The sequence below is a fragment of the Betta splendens genome, chromosome 13 (assembly GCF_900634795.4).
Source record: "Betta splendens chromosome 13, fBetSpl5.4, whole genome shotgun sequence".
Lineage (NCBI taxonomy): Eukaryota > Metazoa > Chordata > Actinopteri > Anabantiformes > Osphronemidae > Betta > Betta splendens.
Window position 1 is genome coordinate 13,032,643 of NC_040893.2, and position 27,723 is coordinate 13,060,365.

Consider the following 27,723-nt stretch of genomic DNA (forward strand, 5'->3'; position numbering starts at 1 on the left):
GTTGTTCATCGGCGTGAGAGGCTGAAAAGGGCGATTCTGTGACTCGCCCAGGTTTTAAAGCGACACATTTGTTAAAATCAGGAAAAAAAGAAAACGCCATAACTTTTCACCTTGTGGCGTAAAGCGCGTTAGTTCCACGCTGTGCTCCCTCGGTTGATAAAGTTCACTTCCCAAAACTTGCCACTCATTCTGATGAGCTGTCTAAGCTGAAATGGCATGTTGCCTGGGGCTGCGGTAACTGGTGAATATAAAGCCGCTGGGTGCAGAAGTAAGAGATTACAGGTACGGCATGAAAAAGAAAGGAACGCCACGCTTGCCTGTGTTTCCCCTTTCATCTGTTGTGTCTGTGATATATTTAGTTACATGCTCCTTTCATTTCTTACTACATTCTACTAAACCTTAATGTTCAAAAAAATGCTTTCCAGACAAAACACACAGGCCGTTAGAATGAAGATACCCCCCCCCCTCAAAATTACATTTATGGGCATTTTTTTGAGACAGCAACAATTTATGTTGTACTCTACAGTTCACACACACAAACAGGTTGCTTTTTTTTTTTTTTACTGGCAGCGGGAACTGACAGGGGTGAATGTGGATAAAAACATCCTCTGCACATGGATGCTTTTCACTCCCGTGCTCAGGCACCGTAACAAGAGACGCAGCCTTAACCAAAGAGCTGGTTAGTCACGCGGATGGATGGGCATAGGTTTTTGAAGGTGGGGGGATGGACTTCAAGGAGCGAAAGACGCAGGAAGTCAAAACTGGCTTAAAGCTGTGATCCAAAGTAAGCCGATGGACCGGCCTTGTACAGCACCCGTTCTCGCTTCCATCTAACAATCCGGCTATCGATTCTGTGTTTCCTAATGAGTTCTTGCGGCCGCTTGGGATTTCTGTCTGGCTATCTTCCATTTGCAGTCTTGATAATGTGCTGCTGTTTTCTTTTAAACCCTCCACAGTAACTTCCCCCAGTGAAGTTACTTGCTCATTAGCTAATATATAATAATTTATCTGTCAGGCAGGATTTTGTTTTGGAAGGGAGGAAAAAAGTCACAGTCACATAAAGATAAAAATTATTTGCTACCACCTACAGCTAACTGTGAAACAGTTTCTTGCCTCATTTTGCTTTAATTATTTAATTTAACAACAGATACATGAAAAACATGAAAAACCTTTTCACACCTTCAGGGATAAAATCTGTTATTTTTTTCTTTCTTACCTGCACATTTAATGTAAAAAGGAGACACATTTTAAAATAACTGTATGGTAAATGAAAATTTAATTCAATGCTATAAAAATATTAGGTGTATTTAGAGTCTGCTACCTACAGTAAAGTGAGTTTGATTTGCAACCTAACATCACCCACATCAGTTCTTGTGACCCAGTTTCTGTAAATCAGAATCAATCATGTCAATCAATCGTGTTTTCAAACATGTTTTTTGGTAAATATTTCAGTCAGTCACACACATAATTCGAAATTATATAAGTTATTTTTTTATTTAATATAAATTCCTCTCACATGATTTACATGCTAGACTCCATTGTAACATTTCAATGTCACAGCCCTGATTAATACAGACCTTTCACTTGAGACCCGCCAATTCACAAAGGCTTTGGTTCAGACATAAAAACCAACCTTCGGGTCAGTACGCTCTTCTGGGAGAGAGACATAAAAGTAGATTCTCCCGGACTATTTATCCTTCCAGTAGTGCTTGGCTGCAGCTTGGCATGTCCAGCTGCTCCTGGCAACAAGGTGAATCTCTTGGATTTTATGCATCCTTTCTCCCATCCGTCTGTTTTGCTTCATAGCAGTTGCCAAGGATTACAGCAATGGTCAGGGAGCCATTCTCCATGTTTTATACTGAGAGTAGGTCAGGAAATCGCTTCTGTGCAGCCACTCTTTGGATGTGGGTGAGTCATCCATCCGGCTATTCATACATACATGCATGCAGGTACATCATTATGCACCTGTCCTTAAAACCAGCCTTTACACCTTCATCTCATCAAACTGCTCTTTTCTATTTGTCATTCCAGAGCTGCGGTGACAGCGCCTGCACCCTTGACTCACCGTCTGAGACACAGCACCGCGTGGCATCGTATGACATCTTCTGTACCGCTAGTTTCTGTCAGCATGGCAGACGACACGAGTCAATGAACAAGCCCTGACCACTGATCTGTAAAGTCTGTGGGAGCTCCTGTGGGGACAGCACTGCAGAGACGTGAGTAAGAGCACAGGGATAAGCCATCAACAGGATCAAAAGGCAACACCTGATGTTTTGACAGTGATTGGCATCACCTTCATGTAACTGAGACACAGATGCAAGACACTCGCTATCACTAGTCACTGTCACTGCATCTTCATAATAAAGATTATTTACAACACCTGCAGGTGGATCATTTTTTTAGTGATATATACCGAAATTCTATTGACTTTGGACTCATACAGGTTGGAATTCAACTATCCAGACACAGAAATAGGAAGAATTACTTATTTTACCTCTACAGTGTTCTTCTTGCTTAGTGTGGCCTATTTGCATTGTGTGGATGCAGTTGTACTACCCTCAAAGTTTGTCCTGCACTTTGTATTAACTCTTTTTTTTTGATCGTGACATCTTGGCAAGTGAATAAAAAATAAAATAATCAAGCTGGATCGGTGAGTGAAGACAACATGAAGAGATGCACGATACACATTAACACAAATAAGGGCGCATGCACACAGACACACATGCTCAAATGTCAGAGGGGCAATGAGCTACTTATTAGAGAATATCCTCCAGAGAGATGCCTCGCTTTAATTAATTTTGTGCCTGCCAGTGACAAGGAGAAGAGAGGGAACATGGTCAATCTGGTCTCCATGGAGACATCTTCAATCAATTGGAAATAGCTGTCCTGAGTATGTGTCTGTAAAAATCCAGGTAATGCTAATGATTTTTTACAAATTGTCAACATAATGAAGTATGTAAAAAAGATGGGCCTGCATTTCTAACTGGAAGCTTTGGACCATGAGCATCAGGCTGTCAGCTGAACCACGACCAGAGACTCGTGTCTGACTAACAAGTCTCTGCAGCCCTTATTACTGTATGTCTGTTTTAGTTAAACACACTGCACGATCCACAGCTCACTATCTTTAGTGTCTGTTGTGTACAGTAGGATGACAAACGGTTTCCACCACAACATACAGAATGGATCCGCAATTACGATAAACACTGACTGTCTCCTTAAAGTTCCCCAGAAGAATAGAGGAACTATGGCCAGCTTTTCCTTAGTCTAGTATCCTTAGTACACATCACTGTTGTGGGATTTGTGGCATGTTACTGTATATTCCAATTAGGTAAAGATTACTTATGCAAAATATGAACTGCTTTCTGATTAAGTAGTGGATATTGTTCAGTCTTGCATATTTTAAGGTGAAACTAATCAAACATGAATGTAACAAGACATACTGTAAGTAGGACCTTTTTCGAGATAAGAAATCAAATAGACATATAGGTAAACAGTAACTTCAAAATGTCGCAATATACAGTGACAGAACAGGCTTGTTCATATTCAGTTCATTATACTGTATTTCCTCGAGGCAGCAAAATATAGCTTGGCTCATTAATCAAAGTCAATAGATCCTTGGAAGTAAACTTGAGGTCGGTGTAAGGACCAGCGCAAGACAAATTAGGCTTGAAATCAGTAATGAGACCAAAACTTATCAGCTATACAATAGCAAAACTTTGTGCCACTTTGTGTGTAGGTGTGAGGATATTCTTTGCCCAGTTTATTATAAACTTTAGACCACATTTTATTATTTATTATTATATTGCACAAGTGGCATGTTGGTTTGGTATAACAGCCTCTGCCTTACTCTGTGATAATAAATAAATGAAATTATAAATGGAGCTTCATTGATCCCTTTGGGGACAGACAGCTACTGTACAGGAAATGACAACACAACCATATTGTGTCTTGGTGTCTTGCCCAAGGACACACGTAGGCAGGAGAAAATGGGAATCAAACCACTGACCCTGAAGTGTGTAAACAAGTGCTCTACCACCTATTCTACCACCACACTGGTACATAATGTAAGAGTGTACATATTGACAGGCCATCATCTTTGGTGACTAACATTTTGATACTGCACATTAAAAAATATAGCAATAGAAAACTCACAATGCCAGTAACAGGCAGACATGACTGGAATACTGTAATAGTTTAACATTGGTTTAGAACAAGTAAGAAGATATGGATGCAAATAGTCTCATAGTCACAATGTATAACTCTAATTAATTATGTTTAATGACAGCATACATTGCATAAAATCATAATCATCGTCATCATATGTCATCATAAAATAGATTATTTGTACGGGTTCTATTTTCCTACATTTTAAAGCGGTCATTGAACGCGTGTTAGGTATCTTTCATATTATAGGCGGGATGCCGACGAGTAGGAAAAGAGAAGAAAACGGAGCTATAAAAACACAAAGGTGGTAAAACTCGCTGAATTCCTGCTTACTGTTGTATAGTTTATTGAAAGGAAGAGCGAGTCGCATTAACTCTGAGGTTTAGTTAATCAGCAGGTACTGTAGCTAGTGTACGGCTATGCTAACTGAACTAGCATGACGAGAGGAGACTGAGCTAGCGAGGCCACTGCTACAGGTCTGCGCGGCTTCGGCCACTGACTCTCGGCCGCTCCTGGACGTCGCCGCACGTGAAGAGAGACGTGGACGCGTTTCACTGATCAGGCGTGTCCGTGTCGGGACACGGCGTCACAAAGTCCGAGGAGCCCTGAGTGCTGAGCTCTTTGACGTGGATTCATCATCTGAAGGTAAGCACCGTTTTACTGCTGCACACATGTACAGTTTGGGGATTGATATAGGCCTCAAACAGTAACGCAGGAGAACATGGACTTTGTTCAGCATTAAATACAGCAGTGCTTTCCACAGTTTACCAAAACTTGCATATTAGTTAATTAATTTGTTAATTTTCTGATACAATTGTTCTTTTATATTAATATGCATTACTAAGCATTGAACTACCTGTAAGCAGAACAAGTTGCAACAGTGAGAGAAGTAATAATAAACATAATATTATATATTATATTAATAATGTTATATATTAATACACAGAATATTCATACAACACAGTAGTTGTATAACAGCAATGATACATAGGTGTATATGCAGATATGTTTGGCTGAGCAACACCAGAAACTTATCCAACAATGACTCGATTAGCTTCAAGTTTATCTCGGTAACATTGCTCAAAAATTGTATTTCTCTAACAAAGTGGATTCTAAAGTCTTTTGATGTTGCAGCATGGGAATGAACAGAGGTTCAGAACAACCTTAAAGCACTGAGGAAGATCACCCGGTGCAGGGTGAGACAGCCCTGGTAGCGGAGTGTGTGTTTGTGGCTGGTTTGCTGTTGTAAAGGTTTAACAGGTTCGAATCAATGACCTGAGTTGTTTTGCTTCGCTTTGAGGTTTTAAGGTTCTATTAAAATTGCTCCATAAAAGCTGCCTGAGACTTTAGGTGCTTTTTTTTTTGAGCGAGATGTCACCTCTTAAATTGGTGTTTTTGTTATTTTGAGTAGGGCCTGGCAGGATCGCAGAGCAGGAAATAATGAGAGTTGAAAGTATTGTTTTGACAAATAATTTGTGCGGCGGTGATGACGACGCTCTGCTAAGCAACGCTGACCCCCCAGTGTGATGACATATGTTAATAAAAAGCGCCGCAGGACGTCTTCTGTATCCTTATCTGCTGGCGTTGAGATGATTTTCCTGTGTTGGTGCTGTGTGTACGCCCATTCATGTTTATACACGTGGCAAATATGTGCGTGCATGATGTAAGACTAGCACAGCACCTAATCTACATATCAATTTCCCTCATTTGAATACAGCACTTATTGGGTGGCAGTGGTGGTAATTACCTGTTGTGTAGTGAGCAGGGAAAAGCCTCCTGCTGGGATTCTCTTTGTCGGTGTGGGTCACTGGATCTGCACAGAGCACCGTGGAGTATAGCACACTGGGGACCGGTGAGACATGACGGCACAGCATGAGTCCCAGCTTTTCTCCACCAGCATCGGTAGTGCAAGGGCCATCGTGTAGGAAATGACACGAGGAAAATGTGTCTTAACATCTGGGATAGTTTCTGCAGCAACTTAACAATTTGTGCGAAATAGTAAAATGTCTTCCTGACTACCATCTGTTGTGTCGGGAAAAAGGTTAAAGCGCTACAGAAAAGGTCAAGAGAGAGCGTCACAGAAAGACAGCTTCTAAAGGTTATAAGAGCCGACGATGGAAAATATCCTGTTTATGTTTTATTAAATGCACAGTCAAGGCTGTTCAATGATACGGTGGAGAATACAGTTGACAGTCTGCAGTGTCAGGTGTCATGCCTTTCACTCACAGTGCCTTCAAGCACTTCAGACAATAAAGCCTCAGATTATCACAAATAGTGAAATACATTTTTAACAGCTTATTCTTGTAATTCATCAAGTACACAGTAGTATTTTTTTTTACTTCCACAAAAATAGGTCAGACTGTGTGTCTCTGTGAGCCCAGGTGAGTCATGCTGTCTGACACGCAGCTATACATTGGAGCCTGCAGCACCTCTTCTCTGGATCCTGAAAGATGCCACTGAACATTAAAGTCGATCCCACTCGAGCTCTGCAGCGCTGCTTTTCATCACTGGTAACTTCTTGCTGCAGTCCAGGATGCACTCCGAGGGCCCACAAATGAGAATGAACAGGTGTCACTTCAATTATGTGTCCTCTTGTTGGAGCCGAACAGGAGACTGTGGCTCCTTTAATTAACCTTGGAGCTCTGCGATTCAAGCACAGTGTCACCGCCACAGTGGGCACTGGTGACCTTACAGTAGGTGGACAATATCCATCTGTCTGCGTGAATCTCTGGCCCATAATTGTTAGCATCAAGGGATGTGCTCACTTTTCTCCACCCGCGCAAACATACAGTTTTTTTGTCCCCCTCATTCATTCTGTTTGCATATGATAACATCAGTTTTATATGTTGCGGTCGACTCCGTTAACACCGCCCCCATCATGCCGCAGCTCAGAGTGGCAGATTGCTTCTCTTATGTAATTTTTGCTTGAAATGAGGTCAGTCCACCTTCAGACGTTTTTTTTTTCCCGTTATCGTTACCTAGATGTCTGGCAGCCTAGAATAAACTGGCAGTGGAACCTTCGATTTGGCCAGACCTCTTCTGGCTCAAACAGGAAATATTCCAAAGTGGTTAAGCTTATTCCAAAATTGTCACAATCTGTGTGGAAGCCTCTGCAGGTTTGTCTCTCTCCCATTTTCTTTTTTTTCAACCATGGTTGACTTTTAACACTACAGATTTGATTGACGTTTGTATCCAATTACACTGATAATTATCTTTCAGACTCCATATATTGCATCTTGCATGAATTTGGCATCTTTTGACCAGACAGAACTGACTGTGAGAATCAAAGCCTGTGCTTCTGTGTGATGTAGCCTAATTTCATGTCATTAACATGCTGATGCTGGTGCTGGCATTGTCATATTAAAGCAAACCTCTTCACTGGAGTATCCAGTTGAAACCAGCTTGTGTCCGAGCACAGTATTCATAATAGAATTTGTCAAATTGTAGCTCTGAATCCTTTTTTTTCCCCAGTGTTTTAACCTGACTTTATTGACCTCTCTGTTGCATTAACCAGATTGCTTTAGATGTTAATATTTAATGAAAAAGCTACACGGCTAAATTCAGAAATGTATTCAGCTACTACAGCAGGGATTATAGATCCCATGCTAATGCACTGTGCTTGTTTCTATTGTATCAGCATAGTCTGCTTTCTGTGTTACCCATACTTTGAAAGTGCCATTAAAGCTTTATATGCAGTATAGCTGAGATCAGACAGTGTATAGTGTGTACAAGGACTACGTCATGAAGAAAAAATTCCATATCCCTCTTTTATCCTCCATGACCTTGTGAAAGATTGCTTCAGTAGTTTAAATTAACTATAGGTGCATATAAATGTGTATTTGTTTTCACAACTTTCCTCTTTCTGGAAACAAACTTGGATGTTAATTAGTGACAGCAGCTAAATAACATGGCTTTTTTTAAAATTACAATTATATATATGTTACCTGTGGTAGAAAAACACTTAACATTAGTGCAATTCGAAACAACCCCCATGAAATAATGTGCATATTTTCATTTTGAAACAACACTGTCGACTGTAAACTGGTGAAATGGAATAGGCTAATATGTAAATATAAATATCTGTCTGACTTCTTCCTCCGCTGAATTATTTTCTCTCTGACCTACTGTTTTGGTCGGATACAGTCTTGTAGTCCAACAGTTCTTAAATCCTTTTCCTAGACTTACATAGACTCCCCTGCCAGTATTGAGTTGTAAGCCTTTGGGCTTGATGGGCTTCTGTCTCAGATGTATTGCCTTCACCTCACACCTGCTGCGCTCTGGTGTGAATAGTGGCTGCTCTCTGGGTCTAATACTGTCCCTTCTTACTGTAGATATTGCATTTTCTTTCTCAAAATCCACCTCTCACATGTGAAATATAATCATAAATTGCCTTGAGGCAACTTGTGCAGCTACGTGCGCTCCTTAGTGTAATAGAATGCTTGCCATGATGTTGCTCACAGTGTCAATGTGGAAATAAAGTCAGGATCTTGGCCCATACAGAAATCTAATCAATAATATCATATTTGATCACGCTCCAATTTGCCCGCTGCACTTGCCTAACAGTAAATACAACAGCTTTTGTGTTAAGATCTCGCTCCGCTTGTTTTTTGTGTGGGTTAAAGAAGAAATGCATCTTGCTTCTGGTGACACAGCTCTTCCATTCTTTCTGGTTGGCCTATAGAGCTGCTTGTCAACAAGTCTACAAAACAAACTCATTTCTGAAAGGTCAGTGAGGTACAGAATACTGTATTGAGAAAGGTAGCAAAGCAAAAGGCAATCCATAACTTAATACTCCATCAAAGCACCTCAGAAAACTTTACTGACTTTAAAGTTTTATGAAAACATGCATCCATGTTTCGTTTCATTTACTGAACTCTGACCACAAAGACGTCACATCTACAGGGCACCACATGACAAGATTGTTTGTGTTGTCATATTAAAGGTTTGTTTATGAAAAAATAATTTGACCCATCATGTTTATGATTTATCTGCATACTGCCTTTGTACTCTTTCTACTTGCTGCTTGCTTGTAACACTATTAAATGTGAAGTTATCATTATCTTATATTATTTTGCACTACTGTAAAGGTCTAGAAAACAAATCTTTCTCACATTCACAGCTTAATGCTGTCTGATGGGTTATACTGTAGTTCTTATTGTAAGGTTATAAAGAAAATAACAAGTCTTAGAAGCTGGCAACTGCAACCCACAGAAGATCGTTTTAATATGATTTAGAATTTTAGAATTTCTTTCTTTCTTTGTAATAAAATAATGATGCTAAATGACAGATGTTTAAGAGGCACGGCATCGTTATCTTTTGCTGCCTTTGTTGTGTGGGCTCTGACTGAACGATTCTAAATATTACATTTTGTCTACATAGTTCCTTTCCCAGTGGATCTGCTTCAATTTTTGTCATTGTCCTGCTGTATCCACGGACCTCTTCTGAGCTTTGGCTTGCAGACAGCATGTTGACGTTAACCTTCCATGATGACAAGAGGTCCAGGTCCAGAGGCAGTGAAGTCGCATCAGATTTTGGGGCTAGCTCCACTGTACTTGACAGTTAGGGTGATGTTTTCATGATATGTGGTTCTCTCTTTGCACCCTGTGTAGTGTATCAACATATTAAGGCAAAAACAGATATTTTTAAGACTGACAGCGATGGGTGCTAAATGATTTTTAAACAGTGCTTTGTCTCGGGGAAATCAGTGCTTAGATGACATTTTGATAACAAACAGATCTGATCTTTAAACCTTCTGATATTTTTTTTACAAGTTTTTAGTTTCTTGAGTTGCTTCAAACTCTGTGTTGGCTGCCAGGAACCTCTGGGTCATTTTTAATTCCTAGTTAAACCTACTGGAATGTCTTAAGTAGCTCAGTCTTGCTATTTTCATTTGAGAAACCTTGCAGAACATCTCAAACTAATCTTGTACTGTTTTTTTTTGCTTTTGTTATTTGGAATGTTTTGGGAAACATTTTCTTCATGTTTAAACTAAGGTGTTCTGCAGTATTATTGCTTACTCATCACTGCCCTACCCCACATTCACCTTACCTACAATAGCCGCATGTTAAACTAACATCCATTTTTCGCTCTGCCATATCGGAGTGTACAGTATCCATTAAAATGCCTGTCAAGCCTCTTGGTCTGCTTAAGACTAGTGGTGACCACATTTTCTACCCTGGGCATTTCCCTGTGGAAGGTTACATCAGTAAAGTCCATTTAAGAGAGTTTAAAGGTTACAGATGTAAAAATAATACAGCCAGTGGATAAACTCTGTTGCCTTCAGGTCTAGATCTTGCCTCAACAACTCATCTTCAGGGTTTTCTATAGAGTGTCCAGATTGCCTATAATCCCTGCAATTAACTGCTGTTGTCTCCCTGTTTTGGCTGTAGTGATGCATAGCTTACTAAACATTTGTGGCTTGAAGCTTGGTGTGTTAGATAACTGGATACACACAGGATCAAATGTTAATTAGTAAGTAAAGTCGTTTAAGGCACTTGAAAGATTTTTTTTGACTGACTTTCACATCAGTTTCTATTCATGCATAGACCATAATTATTGTCACAGGTGGAGGTGTTCTTCAATCACCTAATTGTGCTCCCTGATTAGGCTTGACATTTTAGTCCTGACTGTCGAATTTTCTCCATATGTGTGGATGAGTTCATAATTTCTTCATTATGCAAATAAGATTGCTAACACTTCTGAGACTCTAGGAAAGACATTTACAACAAATGACTTGTTCTATATAAAACAAAGCATCTATTAAGAGTGGTGTTTAACGCTATGGTGTAGTGCATTTAGTGTAAAATTGTCATTGAGCGAAGTTAAAGTAAGTTTATAATCTGCAGTTTTATATTGTGTACACCAGTGTAGAGAAGGTAAACCTGATGACAGAAACATGTTGTCACACCTTTTGAACACAGGGGGGCAGTATGGAATTGTAATGTCTGAGTCAACAAACAACCTCTAACAAATGAGCAGAGTCCAGACTTTTCTTAGCAAAATACCTACAAGTCTTTTATATTTTATATCTGATCTGAGATGTTTAATCTCTGCCATTGTCTGCTGTCTGGCATTTTCGTAATACTTGACGTACTCTTGAACTGCTCAGACTTTCTGTATTTTCTGGCATAGGTCATCGTCAGAACATAATGGACAGAGTCACGTAATCAAATTTAAACACGCTGGCATTTTGCACTATAATTCTTTTGGATTCTGCCTTATGTGCCTAATTAGTAACAAGAATCCTCAAAGAGCTTGGTTGGCAATGTGAACGGTTTACATGTGACTGACCAAGAGACTCTTAGAGGGAATGTTCTGCTCATTAGAGAAATGACTCATTGTGTTGTGTCCTTGCTCCATCCCTTCCTTGACTACAGGCTTGGTCACAACCCCTGGGCTTAACCCCCTCCTTCCACACTTGTGTGAATAACTCAATAACTCACAACCGTGGCACAATTAAGGCATTATTACACCCTCTGCTGGACCTTGCGCTCCGGGGTGAATTGTGGGGGCAGAGGGGGCCTGGCCCGACCCCCTTTTTGCCACTGCGAAGCCTTGGCAACTCTTATCCCTGACCCATTTTACACTCCCCATGTGCTCTGCATCGACACAGACACACAAGCCGCCCCTGACACAGTCATGGCATGAACACACACACTTACGCCCCCTCCATCGTTCCTATCCAGCAGGCAGCGACATGGCATTGTGAGTCACGTCAGCACCAGCAGCTGTGTTACGGGCGTCATGTTGGGCACTCGTTCGGCTAAGCAGTGGGGTGAGGTGAGCATATAAGAGTCAGAGGGTGGTTTGTGTGGGCACCGCGCTCCGCTTCCTGTGTCTCTGCGTGATGGAAGCCATCTGCCTACTGCCAGTCATGTAAGAGTGAATGAGCGTCAGTGACACTTTGCACTTTTAACATGTCCATCACCCTCCCACCTCGTTGCTTACACAGAGGATGAAACCAAGTTGACAACCTCGGCTGCCCGTGGTTGACTTTCTCTCTTTTCTGGCACATGATGTTACAGCTTCCTCCGTTGTTTGGTAACTTCAGCTATTGTTCCTACTATCAGCCTCTCTCTAACAGTGTGTCCTTCACCTTGGGCACAATGCTGGATCATGTTGTTTGGGCTTTGGCATTGTTTTTCTTATTTACACACACAAACCCTTGGCAGTACTAAGCCAGCCTCTAAAAACACAGGCTGTGTATGAGCTTCAAGTGAGAGTTTCAATTATCAACAAGGAGCATCTTCTGCAATGTAATATTTGTTATGAAGTGTGAATCAGACATAAAAGTAAGGAAACCTTGAGAATTTGTTTACCTAAAAGAACGACCTAATCTAAATAATCTGTAGTCAATCATGAGGTTTGAGTCGACATTTGGGGAAAGGGTTTTCTCCCAGGCTGATCAATAACAAAATAGAAACCCATCCATTTATTCCTTGTCACTGCAGAAACTCCAGGTCCCCCTTCATGATAGTATTAGACATCGCAGCCTTGTTTTTGTGTTTAATTAATGGCTCTAGGGAAGACATGGTTTCATTTTGGTGGATAAACCTATGTAAAGGCTCTTATAGCTGTTTGATGAAGGGTTCATTGTACTGTATTTTACAGGGCACAAATAAACCAGATATGCTTAGGTTCCATACATTTTAGTTTTCCAGCTGCTAACACAGCTCCTGTTTACACTCTAAAAAAAACCTGCCCACCGTCCATCTGTCATTAATATTTATACGTGCCACATTTCTTGCTTCCAAGTCACTGAAATGCAGAGGTGATCAAGGTTTGCTCACCAAATGTCACATCTGTGTGCTGTTCCAGTTTTAAATGCAATCTAAGAGCGTCAGCCATTAGGCAAAGCCTTCACCACTGAAGAGCAAACCAAAGCTCAATTAGAAAAAAGGAATCGTCTGTGCACGCACTCATTTTGCTTCACAGTTGGCCAAGCCTCTTTTCTTATACAAACCTCTGACAATTTATATACTTCAGCCTGTCTACATTTGCAAAATGTCATCATGCCAGAGATTAAATTAAAAGCACGTCTCTGTAAAGATACATCTATCACATCATTACTGGCAGAAGATTAACTGGTTGACATTTCTCTCCTCTAAATTGAAACAATGCGACCTGTTCCACACTGTTCTGTCAACAAGCCACACGTACGGCGCATGATGGATCTTATTATTAAGTCAAATGTCTGTCATGCATCTGATGCTCCTGCAAAAGAACTCTAAGAGGTTGTATGTTGACTTGTGCTGAAATGTCAAGCGTCCTGTGTAGTTCCATTCCTGGAAATGTACTTTCTTTGCATCTGACCAACATGCCTAGCGTAAGCGTGCTCAGGCACACGATGCACTCATATCTGTGTGTGCTGAGGCACATTTAATGATATATGCTCATAGCCTCGTGTGTTACCTGTGCAAATACAGCCAGAATAATTAACAGTCTAATATGGAAAGCTAATGTTTGATCAATCTGAGCTCCCCATAGAGCGCGTCCAGTCAACAGAGCTGGAACAAACAAGAGCAAACCTTAACACTGGGAAAGGTCAGAGGATCAATAATTCATTTAAGATGCTCCCTAGGATTGACTCTGCAGTCGCCTTGTAATCAGGAGGGGAGATTTATTTATCTTAACCAACTTTAAATCCACACTTCTATAGCAGAAAAAAACATTATGCCACCTCAGTCAATTTTCAGTGCCCTCGCAAGGCCTTGAGATTTTCTGGTTTATATACCCCCCAGGTGCTGGCAAGCAGCCGCTCTTTAACAGCACTTCAACTAGATTAAGCTTCTATTTAGGAAAGTTTGTGGAAGAAAATTAAAAGTGTTAAAGGCAAATCCAAGGATGGAGGATGGAGGATGTTTGCTGCTGCGAATTACTTTATGTTTGCAATGTGCACCTGCCAGTTATTTTACCAAGTATAAATTTATGTATTTTTGTCAAATGAAATTCACACAGCAAGAGAAAACATGGGTGGGTAATCTTCTAATCTGTCTGAGCTAAATATGGTAATGTGTTCCTGTGTAGACACAGTTGAAAGAGCTGTTTTATTAAATAACACCCTTGTCATGATTTATGTATTTTATTATAATTAAATGTCTCTGACAAAAGAACATACTTTGCTATGTTTTCAAATATCTATCATTTAGCTAGTAGGGCCTTTCACACATGCGGCGCTTTGTGGACTGAGATGTCTGATTCGCAGACAGAACCACCACCTCTGATTTAAATAATGCAGCCCTGCTGAGTGGAGGCATCCAGAGGCTATGTCAGCTGAAATGCTACAAACCTGCCTGGTCTGAAAGATTTACGAAGTTGCCAGTCAGTCATGTCCAGGTGTGATGCAGAAACTAGATTTTTCAAAATGCAATACCTTTAAAATAAGTATGCTTACAATGAATTTTTGAGAGTGCTTTATTTACACATTTTACCCTCCCTACCTGCGCTGCAGATTTATTCCAGCTTTGTAGATTGCATATTTCCACAAAGGACAGATGCTATCTGAGTGAGTCTTCCTCTACTACAGCTGTCCTTAATGAAGAAATGACTATAAAGGGGGCATTTCATAGGCAATTGCATCAAGGAGGCAGCAGCGGGAAGTTTTGCTTCCACATGTCACTCAACTTACTTCTCAGATTGCTATTAGACCATATGGTTTACAGTTTGGAGCGTGTAAACAAGTCTGACTGACAATCTAATCAGACTGTCAAATTGTAAGTAAGTAAACAAAACTGTTTTAGTCTGAATGTAAGTGGAGGCCAACACAACAGTGAAAGGACCTAAAAAAAGTTGTGTGGAAGGGATTTTAATGACTCCACGTGTTGTTCAGCCTGTTCGCTCTGTATCTTCTACCTCTTGCACCATGTATAATACCTGCCTGTAGATAATTTGGTAATAGAGTGCGTTGGCACACCAAATGCTTAGTCTGCCATTCACCCCAAATTTGTGCCTTTTGTTAAATTGGATTCTAAATGTAATTATCTGCCAAGGTAATTCATGACAGAGTATCCTGCTGTAACTGCTCATTTGAAAGGATGCAGAGTCATTTACGAGTCATTTTGGAACAATACTGTATCTCTTGGAAGAGGTGAGGCCCACGGGGAGCTCGGCAAGCTTTTTACTTTGTCAGGAGAGGCAGGGATGAATGATTAGTGCCTTCCAATAACTAGTTCCAAGGAGAGAGTTTAAAGCAATACTGTAAGCAAATGTCTGGCCTCGTAATGAGTTGGAACCTCATGATTAGTCAGATCCATCACAAACGGCACTATTTGTATTATGCTTGCGAAACACAAGCATTTTTTTTTATTCAGCATGGGAAGCATTTCCAGGGAAATCATGTTGTTGGCAGACATATTTTCAGTATTAAGAGCAGACTGGTTATAGCACTTGCTTTGAGGTAACCTTGTGTAGGCAAAGTGAGTGTTTCATCTGGATACTAATTTGATATAGAATAGGGAAATGCTAACTTTTTTTCTTCTTCTAAGATGTACAGCGCTCACACGTCTGAGAGTTGTTTCTGGTGTGCGGATCCAAAATGCTACGTTTCCATGCGGTCTGGAAGTGGATTAATCCAGCTAAGGAGTAATTGCCCTAGCATTGTATTGACTCTATGCATGAGGAAATCCAAATCACTTTTAAGTTTCTGTTCTGTAGGATTGGAGCCAGTACTTGAGACAAGCTAAGGTGTTTATGTGAGTTCATTTAATTTGGAGTAAGACTGCAACGGCCCTATTAATGGATTAAAGGGCTGCATGTGAATGTAATGGTGTGAATCTGCTGACTGCTTAAGAAAATACCACCGGAGGAAGTGAATAAACATTAGTCTACTCGCTCCTAACAAATGCTGTTTAAATGTGCCTAGGCCCAAAATACTGAAAGAAGATGATTATTGGCCAAATGCACATAAGCGATTGAATAAACTGTATTATGGTTCTCATGATAAATAAAGTCCTTTTTTTCCCTTACAGTTCTACAAACCTTGGTGTCCACCCAGTTTTCCTCATTTCATCTTTCCAATGTGATGCTATCAGTTCATATAACAATGAGCTATGTGGAGCTACATGTACTTTTAAAGTGAGTAATTGATTGTTCTTGCCTTGGCAGTTGTTCTGATCCTCCAGCTTGAAGGATGTCCCAAAGCCTCTTACATTGCTTAGAGGATTGACGAGCAAAGAGCGATGTTCGTAGAGAAATGGGCAAAGATGTACAAGACCATGTTTTGTTGGAGTCTTTTTCTGACACACTCCTTTATAGGAAACCCTTTTGTGATATGTCTGATCTAAAATTGCATCACAACAACGGCAAGAAGCACAATGTGTACGTCCTAATACAGATGATACCTCGTATCCAGGATTGTTTTCTGAGTTTCCTCTGTCTTCCAATGTTTCTTGCCATAAAGCAGGTTATGACTCGTTTTGTTGTGGATTCATCGTGGTTTTCTTAGTGCTGGTTATGGTGCTGATATAAATTTGTTAGGGCATGTTGTGTCTTTCATTTTGCGTGTTTTACACCATCTTTGTGATTAGTGTCGCTTAGTCACTGCGTCAGTCCACTGTCTAAACAAAGACTGACTTGTCTTCTCTTAATTATGTGCGTAGACAGATAAAAAACCACTCTGAGGCGGAGAAAAATTAATAATTAAAATAAATAATTGCATATACTGACATTGTGAAGTGGACTGGTATGGTTTGTATTGTGAGTTGCTCTCTTCTGCCTTGACATTTCCAACATTTCTTTTGACCAAAACCACTCACTAAAACAGTTGGTGTGTCTGTATGTTATTGCATACATTTGAGATCCCACTCTGTCATTGACAGAAAAAATAAAAGCAAACTCTTACATCATTTTTATTCTCCAAATATACAGAGCAAAAGCATCATAGATTCACAGACCAGTACAGTTAAAATACAACCTTTTTTCTTGTTTTTTTTCTTTTTGTCTTAGATACAGAGGGCCACTGCCTGAAAATAGTGGTTCACCCAGTAAAATTTACATATTGTCTTTTCATTACAATTACTGTATGTCTATGGTATTACTATTTATACAAAGTCTTCAGATGACCATGTAAGTTAAGTACTTTTTCAGACCTGGATCACGTACTATTTGCAAACTACTTTACATTATGTGGCGAACACAACAACTCAGCCATTCACAGATTAGCCTACTTGTTTGACTTTCAAATGACTTATTACTTACTCTTCAAACCAAACCACACTGATTCCCAGTGTGCCCTCTGCTAAAGCAAATGCAAGCATTTATTTGCAAATATTACCTAGTCCAGGCCCTACAACCGCATCTTACTAAAGTACTGACAAGGTATTGATTGGTAAAAAAGAAACAAAGTGAGAAAAGCATTTACACAGTAAAGATAGAAGGGCTATTATGATCATTTCAGTGTTTCTGAATGTGTTTAATGTGTTCCATCATGGACAGTAACACCTATCATACAATAAGGGAGACTTCAAATAGCCTCATGTAAACCACTCTCACAGGCATAGGCAAGACACCAACAGCAGTAATGTTCAGTGTTTCTTTTTCCTTTTTCTCCAGTTTATTTAGACTAATCAAAAGCTGCTGCTGTAGTAAACAGATATAATGTAGCCTGGGGGCAGAGGACGCATTATAAACACGTACAACCAGTCTTCACTCCACACTGCTCTGAACATCTGCCTGTCTCTATCCGTGTACTGCAGGCAAGTTTTTTTAGCATCTCTTAATAATAGTCTGTCCGACATCCTGCACTCTGAAAGGGTTGCTCTGTTTTATCAGGAAAGGGCAGCAACCCCTTGTAATTGTTCTGAGCCTTTGTGTTTATTCATCTGTTATGCCCTGGCATCTGTGCTGTGCTTTTAGCCAGGCAAACAGGCTTGGCCAGCACCAGCCGGAGAGGCGTCCACAGGTGAGCAGGGTGGACTCTGTGCCCACATGGGCTTTAATTTCCAAAGACTCGCATGGCAATTGGATCCTGTGGTACTCTCATGCCCACTGTAGCTGCTGCCATGGGGGGATGGGACAGAAGGCTGGCTTATCAAATATTTATCTGTTTGTTGTGCAGTGTGCCGATTCTCTGGACTGGGAAAATGCATTATGTTTGGATGAGTGCAGGAGCTGCATCTGATAAGGAAAACTCAATTGTTTGGCTGGGAAAGTAAATTTGTTTTATTTTTAGGGAGACACAGTGAATGTCTTTTTTTTCTGTGGATGTAAAGTGATGCATAATATATTTGAATAATTGTGTATAAAATAAAAACTGTATCTGTCCCATCTAAACTAGGCCACACTGTAATTGACTGCTGCTGATATCAAGGGACAAACTTTATTCTGCATTTATAAATGGTAGGAAAAATAAATTAGAAATGGCAACGACATACTTGACAGTCATGATGGTGCCAAATTCAATATATTGCCAGGCATCTGACACCTCTCAGAAGGGCTGAAGGTATAATAACCTCTTACTGCTTCTCACTTCAAAGTTGTCCCAGCTAAGCTGAGCTTCTCCTCCTATAGCCTCCTCTGTGCTCGTGTACAGACTGAGCGTTTTCCCCATCCAAGGGAAGATGAGCAACTAACACAAATGTTTTCTTAAATCTGAAACGATGGTTGAAATTTTTGTGGGGGGGTGGGGGTATATGATTGTCTGTACAGTTTTGATGAAACATGGATTTTTTTGAGCTCTTGTATAGTGAAATCTGACTGGGGGGGGAGCCAGGGGAATTATATACAGAGAAAGACGGCATTAGAGATTTATATACAGTCTGCTAAGTGCCAAGCTGGATTATCAGTGTTGAAACAGAGTTTTTTTGTTTCAAGCTGTACAATGGGCACCAATCCATTTGTAAAATTAGAGTCCAAACCACCGCCACTCAAGTGGAAAACCCATTCATATGCGTTAAATATAATCGTATGTAAAGTGCTTACAAACAACCTGCTTTTGTTAGAAATGCCTTGTTTGGTTATTTTCATCAGTTGAGGGGCAGAGTTCTTATTGCAGTTCCAGACTCAATGCGTTCCAAGCGGTAGCTGCATCATGGAGTATACAGATAAAACACCTAATTAGATAAACTGTAGTATAATGTTTTAAATTGGTGTCATGTTTAGCTTGCTTTGACAAAACACAAGTGACATTAATGTTGCGTTTGTGTTTTACAGCATGGTGGTTGTTTTCCAGGAAGTCCTCTTTAGCCTTGAATGAACTGATAATGATACACAAACTGATTGCTTAGAAAGATTGCCTGGAACAGACCTTCCAGAAAATGAAGGTTTCAAAAGCTGAAATAAAAATAAAAACAATGTATGATGTAACTGTGGCTGTTACAGTGGTTTGTGTTTATCGAGACAGTGGACTGGTAACTTCAGCAAGAAGTTGTGGATTTTCCAGAAGCTGGTAGTCTTGGAGTCATTTACCAGTGAAAGACACTGGTACCTTAAATCCTTAACAACTTTATTTTCTTTCTCTGTATCTCTTTTAGGTCTCTAGGTCACAATTTCTGCTGAGATGAGCAATTTTCAACCAATAGTTACTACATTTGCAGATGGCTGTACTTGTTTTCCTGATTTAACTTGTCACAGTGTGCTGGAAACTAACATAAGGGCAAGAATACAGATTACTAATTGCTTTGCAGGAACTGCAGTGAATTATTCATGCAGTAGTATCCCCAGTATTCACATCTCCAGCTGAGCAAAACTCTCTCCTCTGATACTCTTGACTTTGGCACAACAGGTCACTGAAATGTTAGGTGTGTGTGTGTTGCTGCAAATTACATTACTACTGATGGCACCTAGTTTCAACTAAAACAAACTGTCTGTGAGGAAGGATTATTTTCATTTTCAAGTGTTACACACTGTGCTGAACAAAATATAACAATGTACTTGACAGCGTAAGCTATCCCTATCAGCTGAATGCATTTCCTCAATTTGCTTGTCACATCCCTTGATTATCAGCACACTCACAGGTAGGTATACAGACAGATGCTCTATGCTCCAGTGATAGTGGAAAGTAGCGATGACGAAACCACACAATAAGTAGCTCGGCTAAAATATGTTTACATTTCATTCAACAGGTGCCCTCAAGTATATGGCTAATGATCTGTGGCAGAAGCAGGACAAGCTCACAAAGCTCAGTTTGTGGGCTTTCATGCCGCAGCCTTGGAGCCGGATTTGGCGCTTTCACGCCATTCAGGGTGCAGGCTATCATCAACAGAAGCGCTGACGGTAGAAGTCTATCTTGCTTATTCAAAGTTTGTACTGACACAGTTCAAACAGACCCTCAAGGCAAAGAAGATATGGACAAGCAGAGGCGCTCATGTCTCATTTTGGATCCTCCACGGGGAAAATCAGTCAAATATGAGATGCTAGAAAATAAATTAGTCACATATGTACACTGATATTCGCTGATCGTGGCGTGTCAAAGTAAAATAATGACTCGGTGCGTAAAATGGGATCTTAGCCCATCTTTATCAGCTTAGCACTATGGCCCAGATACAGCTGCACAGAAAAACTGCTATTATTTTCAACGTTGAAGAAAACTGTGGCCCGTGGAGGTTTTCGCCTCCTCAAGGAAACAAGTTTTAACAGGCCAAGTTTTACATATGAATGTTTGAATAGAATGTTTGCGGCAAAAATGAGTTATTGTTTTATCAACTGAAACCATGTGCACATTTGTTTTTTTTGTGCTTTAGACTGCAGGAGAGCAGCAGGACGTTGAGTTGCACTCATTATCGTGCCATTCGTGCTGAGTGCTTCAATGCTTGCAAGAGAAATCTCAGTTTTTCTGAATGACAATCTTCAAAAGACAAACAGTGTTTGCCTGGACAACTGATTGTCACACAAAAGCCTTGTATTCCTGCCCTGCACTGTGCCAGCAGTTCCGCTGTAGCAACCAAGTGTTGAATGCTGAAATTCCAACCTAGTAATCTCAGTAGCACAAGTCTGATTATGGGTTGAGGAAAGAAGGTGGTTGATGAGTTAAGCATGAGGATTATAAGGCTTCTTAATCCACTTTTTGGGACATTGAGAAGTCTGACCACGTCACACGGTGTATTAAAGCCAACCAGCTCTGTCTCTCCAGGTGTCCAGTGAAACTCTCACAGTAACAGATTAGGAGCTGATTATTTCAGTCTTACAATCCTGTTCAAACTCTCTCCGCATCCTGGTGGTCAGACGTGGGTTTGCATGCGCTTCTGAAGTGGCCGGGTGAGGTCTGAGTTCTGTGAAGAGGACTGAGAGTAGTGGGAGGACGAGGAGGCCGATGCCTTGCTGTCTTTGTCGAACTGTACATAGCCATCTGGCTTACTGTAGCTGCTGACACCACTGTCGCACTGCGTGTCAATAAAAGAGCTGGAGTCGCTGAGCGAGCCACGTTGGAACTCCCGCTCGCACAACTCAATAGAGCTGCTGCCCATGCCCAGCACGAAGCGCTGGCTGTAGTCGTAAAGACGGTTGGGACCTGCTCCCAGAGTGGAGTAGATGTTGGTGAAAGACATGCCTGTTGGTACTCGCTGCTTGCCTAGGGTGCCTGTGTTGGTCGGGTTCCTCGCCTCAGTGGTCTGATTCCCGGCCATGGTGGGTGTGTGGTGCTCCTTGAAGGTGTTTACACTGTAGTAGCCATTTGTAGGGTCCTATTGAAAATAGAGGAAATTAATATTATCATTATTCTTGCACTACATTGCAAAGTTAATTTAAAAAAAAAAAGCCAGTGAAAAAGAAAACCATTACCTAGTTTATATGCATTTTAACATGCATTCTTCAAGCTTAACGGGAGCCAAGGTCAAACTGGCAGTAATTACCATTTAAATTGCAGAATAAATGAGGAAACAAGCCGCCGTTCACAAATGAAAAACAGTGGCAAGGCTTAGTGCTAGGACTTAGTCAGCCCCCACGCTAACCTTAAAATCATGTTTCTCGCTAATTAAGGATGCCTTGATGATTCATAGTTTGGCATCCAACATGTCACTGCAAAGTTCACTCACGTACTAGCCTTAATTGGACCTAAATGGATTGTAATGTGTGTAATTCTGTGTCTGCACCAAAATGGTGCCTGAGACTACAGCTGTGCAGCTTGTTTGTGTGCTGATGTCGTGCTGGTGTTGGTCTAGTTAGGATGCGAGTGTGTGTGTTTTCCCATGTGCACGTGTGAATAGATGTAAATGTCAAGGATAGGTAGCATGGTGGCAGACCTCAAAAGAAGAGCGTTCATAATGGGAAAATGAGAGAAGCAACCCAAGAGGATGCTCGTTATGTTTGTCATTATCAGACAGCAGACAGGGAGATGTCTGCGTCTGCCCTTTATCTCTTGTTCAGTTCCTCCTCTGCTCTCACCTCATGCACACCGTCATTAACTAGGATTCAGAAATACTGCCCTCAGATAGGCAGGTAGGCAGGGACAGACAACAAAAGCCTGCACTAGGGAGCCAACACCGACATTAATTTGGACTAGACAAATAAACAGATGAAAGGAATTGAATTTTTACACATTGGAACTGGACCACCTATGCTACCTTTCTGTATCTATGTACTGTAGACGCACAGCAAAGTCTTTGGATATTATAAATGCGGATTGAAGCATGAAAAGTAATGCTCAAGATGGTTCAAAAATATTTAAATAACTTTACCAGCAACTTCTCTATAATTATTGATCCTTTCTCCTATAAGAACAGGATAGGGGGAAACAAAATGGGTTTCCAGGATAAAATTATGTTGAATATCAAGATATGTACAAAACCAGTTAGTTTGCTATTTTATGGATATTTTACTTGTTTTATTCACATTCAAATAGAATACCTGCCAAATTGTAAATTTAGAGGTCACTACTGACAATAGCACAGTGATTCACACAAAAAGGAGAAGGTAGCCAAAGTCAGCCTAGATAAAGAGTCTACAATCTGCCAGATCGTGTGCAGATCATTTTATTTAAAGTGTTACAAGTGCTAAAGAGCTTTCATGTGTGATGGGAGAACTGAAAGTAAAGTGCCTTCTCTGTAAAGGCTTATCTATTCATCGCCATGTAAATGGGCAGACAGCAGTAAATAGTCAGTTTTATTACATTCATTGGATCCTAGCTTCACTGAATAAGACAAATTTGGTTGGGTCTTATGACACTGATTTATTAGTCTTGGTTATGCAGTTAAGCCAGTCTCCTCATGAGCTGTGAAGGTTTACTGGGCACAACTAAAGGATAGATAAAGTATACTGTATGTGGATATCCTATTTATGTGTATTTTTTACAGTATATATTGTAATTGTAAAACTTATGTTATACTTATACTCATTATTCAATATTATATTATTCATTAAATGGTTTCATTTCTTGTTGTTTTATTTCTATTAATGATACTTGCATAAATACAATATTTTTCAAATATTGGGAAATCCAAACTGGAATAAGGAGAGGGGCCACAGATTATGCTGACAAAGCGATAGTAAGTCTGTATTACCTATTCAAGTTGTAATTGATCTTTAAAGCAGCTCTAACCCATCAGTAAGTAACAGCTTCCAGTAACTTAAATAACAGCTTAAGGGCCAAGCAGCCTCTGATTTCCTGAACCACCACTGATGAGAGACTAATTAATAAAATCAGACCTCTAACAGGAGTCATTTTGCCCCTGGACATATCCATGAAGATTTATGTTTTGCAGGAGAGGGATTAATGATTTTCAGCTATTTCAGTCCCAGAGTTGAAGACCACCCTCTGCCCCAGAGGCATTTTCTCTCTCGCCAACGTTTTAGTCTTATTCTTCTATGCTCATGCCTTCATCCTGTCATCGTTCCGCAAGCCGTACCTTAATGTGCTGATACTCCTTCTCTTCCTCTTGTAATACCTCCAGCTGCTTTAGAACTGATTCCTGCTGGAACTCTCCACGTTCAACCTGCACAGAAATCAAGCAACGTATAGTAAGAGTCTCCAAAATGCCTCCACTCAGAGTAAAAAGATGTTCGAGATGGGAAGATTTCACTTTTATCACTTGTTCTTCTTTTTAATATCAGTCAGACATGTTTCACCTTCACTTGGGGCTGACAGGGAACATTAATAATGCATCCATGAATATATTTTATTTATTTTAGCAAAATTGCAGATTTGTAAGGTAGCCAAGTTTATTTCCCTGCATAACATCTAGTGTGTATGTGTGAAATATTTTTAAATAAAGTGTAAAGTAAAACCTCTATCTACAGTATACATAGACCAGCCCTGGAGCAGAACCAACACATGATACAGATCCAGAAGGAAACTGCTCATTCTGTGTCTAGATGACATGCAGATATTGAGGTAGACTCATCTCCTATTCCAACTCATTGTGTGGGAGCCTGTTCTGAAACGGGTCACAAGTACTGTATTTTCTTTCAAGATTCATAAAATACGGTATGAATTCCACAGAAAACAGCAATCACTGTTAAAAACTTGTCCTATACCGTCTAATACAATCCGATAACGAACTTGCACATGTATTGATAATAATGTTACAATCTCGCTTCTGAAAACGATGATAAGAAGTTTTAAAGTAGTATGTTGCGACACTCACACTCACCATCAGTTGTTTCATGGAGCTGTGTTCCTCACTCTCTCGAGCTGCGTTGTGGTCTTTGTGTACAATTTCCACGCGGATGTCATTTTTCGCAGACACGACTCCTTTCAGATCTGGCAAAAACAGACAACGCATATATCTCAGTAAGCTGAATAAACACGTTCTGTATTTGTCGACATTATAATTCCCCCCAGTGCAGTTAGCAGTATTACAGAATTTAGCAGAGATCCCTGGATTTGTGGTTTGTGAGAGCTCCCCTATTTCCCATAAACAATACAAGGCATTATTAATCATTCGTTTCCTGCCAACACAAGATTATCTTTTTCTGCGTACATATGCAATCTCAAGCCGCCTTCCGCGATGGCTCATTCTGCTTGGGACAAAACTGATGATACTGTCATATAACAAAGTCTTACTTTCTGTCTTAATTTTGCTTGCAAGTTCTCTCTGGTGAGCACAGATGGAGACGGGCAGTGAGGGCATAACCAGGTGCGCTTCCTCTGTAGTATACAGACAATAGACATGCTGAAGGGACCAGTAGCACAGTTTGGTTCTTGGAAAGAGACAGTGGCTGACTGTCTCTAACCTGAGTCACTTGGTACATGGGTGGGTGGCAGTGAACATAGCACAGGATGTAATAGCCTAAAAAGTGAATGCAGCCAAACTGAGATTGCATGAAATGAACCCTTGTCAAAATCTGGCTATCTCGGCACCACAAAAAGATGTCCATCGCAACTAGTGATTCCATCCTGCAGTAAGTGTGACACTGTGTTCTAGCAGCGTATCTTGTCAGAAATGTCTTGAAGCATCTTGGTTGATTTGTAGTTGGACTTCATCTCTTCACACATTACAAAGATATTGTTTCAGTCAAAACAATATCTTAATAGATGGACATATTTTAATGTGCTTGGGGAACATACTGTACTAGCATGCATGCGTCAGTGCATTTAACGGGGAAGGAAAGACGTACTTCTCTGAGAGCGGGTGCAACAAAAGGCTCCAATGGTGCCCATGAGGACAATGAAGGCCACAAACGCTCCCACGGCTATGCCAATGATCACCGCCACTGGGAGAGACTCTGCAGAAAGCAACAAAGGGATATGTCCTTAAACACCTCAAATACATAAGTGCATTCATTGGGAGGAAGATGAGTACTGTATGCAATATAGGAGCCCCTCTTCTCTTATGTCTGTCTCTGCATAAAGCAAAAAAAAAAAAGCACCAACTAAGGAAAGATTTGCTGTATTTCTTACCTAAGTGATTTGGGTATAATACCTCAGACACAAATTCATATAATAAATCATACACAGGCACAACAACAAAGAAGAATAATGGAATAAAGTTGCATATTGCATGTCCAAATGAAAGCAAATTCAAATGAAAACTAATTACCAAACATTTTGCCACAAATATTGTCTAATCTTTGTACTGTCTATTTACTTTTAATTAGCTTTTATTTAGGCTAATGGCAGTGTTTCACTAAGGACTTTTATGATCACAGAGTAGAAGGTGTGTGCATACGTTTGACCATAATCATGTTTGTGTGTTGGCTCACTGACGTTATAGCACATTTGCGACTAAATAAAGATTAAACCCAAAGGCACACATCTATATGCTGCCACAGCTTTAAAGGCTCTCATTAAAGTTTATTTTAATGAGAACCTGAGTTACCAGCACACATTTATGACCTTATTGCATTTTAAACAAATGCAAAACAACCAAGTGCTCTTCCTACACCATTAAAGCTTATTTTATGTCTTCATTATTATTCACGTTCACATAAGCAGCTTTAATTTATCATTTGAGATAAGTGGATAGAAAACAGCTTCCTGTATGGTAGGGGGGAAAAAGGCAAATGGATAAATATTCATTTTGAAGCAAAGAACAGGAATTTTTTTTCTTTTCACTATTTTTTTTATCTATTCAGGATGCAGTGCCCAAGGTCAGTCATAAAACTGATTAGTCAGAATATTTATCCTTGTGATTATTACATTCGGTGTGCATCAAATACTTGAGAGCCCACTATGCAGTTGGGCAGATGGCACTCATGTAAGATTTCCTGTAAATATGCAGTATATGAAAATGCATTTGCCCATTGATTTCATACATCTATGTTGAAATAGATGGTTTTAGTTTTTGCATCTCAGTGCAATTTAAGAATAACCAATTGGTAAAAAAACTGGTTACAACACTTCAGTAGCACAGTGGTGAATTAAAGAAGAGGAAGGTGGAACCTGTCGAACCTTGGCTCCCACCTTGTTCCTTAAGCCGAATGATCTCTGTGTCGGAGCCAAAGCTGTTCCACGCAGTGCAGTTGTAGATGGTTTGGAAGTCAGCGGGGACAATGTTGCTCATGGTCAGTGTGGAGATAACCCCGTCGTCGGTGTTTACTGTCTCCACGGTGTAGCGACCAGATGTTCCAGACTCCAACACGGTTTCCTTCCATGACCATGCCTGAGAAGACAATGCAGAGATGTTTTTGTTTTTATTTAAGTTTTATAAAAATATGTAATTTACCTTCTACAAATTACAGCCATTTTAAGTATAATAGTTCCAATTTCAGGGGTTCAAACTATTTAGACAAAGTGACACAATTATAAACATTGGCTTAAATTTTATGACTCTAATGAAAATCCTTTATGAACCAATGCCTGCCTGAAGTCACGAAAGTGAATCGAAGCAGACACATTACGTTGTGTTGTGAATGGTAAAAGTACTTTTGATTGACATGTTGTGGTTAAAACTGTTGTGGCTAAAGCTGTTGTTGTTGTTAACTGTCCCCATTTGCTGCTCTGCTTGACAAGCTGCCAGCTCACTGAAGCGTCACCAGCATCTGTATACTGAGCTAATGTTAAATGGATAATTGCCAATTGCAAGTAGTCCAACCAGAGATCTTCACACGGAAGTGTTAGCATTACTGTGCTGCTTGAGATCAGACCAGAGTAAATAAGTTTGATTTCTTTAAGGTGGTGATGAACAAATCTCAAATGATATGGATTACATTTTACCTTCAAGCTGCAACAGTAGATGTGGTAAAATACAG

At 40.2% G+C, this 27,723-nt stretch overlaps 1 protein-coding gene and 1 long non-coding RNA gene across 11 annotated transcripts in view; one reads left to right on the forward strand and one right to left on the reverse strand.

Moving 5' to 3' along the window:
* Nucleotides 1–4,391: 4,391 nt before the first annotated feature.
* LOC129605085 (uncharacterized) lies at nucleotides 4,392–16,576 on the forward strand. Its single transcript, XR_008696586.1, has 2 exons — nucleotides 4,392–4,809; nucleotides 16,267–16,576. It is a non-coding gene; the product is annotated as an uncharacterized LOC129605085 (long non-coding RNA).
* A 420-nt stretch (nucleotides 16,577–16,996) lies between these two features.
* The window catches only part of kirrel3b (kirre like nephrin family adhesion molecule 3b), a 128,076-nt gene continuing 117,349 nt past the window's right edge, over nucleotides 16,997–27,723 (reverse strand). For 2 of the 10 annotated variants that reach the window (XM_055514317.1, XM_055514316.1), the window contains exons 12-17: nucleotides 26,936–27,134; nucleotides 25,651–25,758; nucleotides 25,097–25,180; nucleotides 24,678–24,793; nucleotides 23,940–24,026; nucleotides 16,997–21,779 (exon numbers count right to left, since the gene is read on the reverse strand). In XM_055514317.1, the coding sequence (XP_055370292.1) occupies nucleotides 21,318–21,779; nucleotides 23,940–24,026; nucleotides 24,678–24,793; nucleotides 25,097–25,180; nucleotides 25,651–25,758; nucleotides 26,936–27,134 (1,056 nt within the window). In that variant the 3' untranslated portion in view covers nucleotides 16,997–21,317. Of the gene's footprint in view, nucleotides 21,780–23,939; nucleotides 24,027–24,677; nucleotides 24,794–25,096; nucleotides 25,181–25,650; nucleotides 25,759–26,923; nucleotides 27,135–27,723 lie in introns of all 10 variants that reach the window. The other 8 variants (XM_055514315.1, XM_029171798.3, XM_055514314.1 and 5 more) reach the window with 6 other exon arrangements.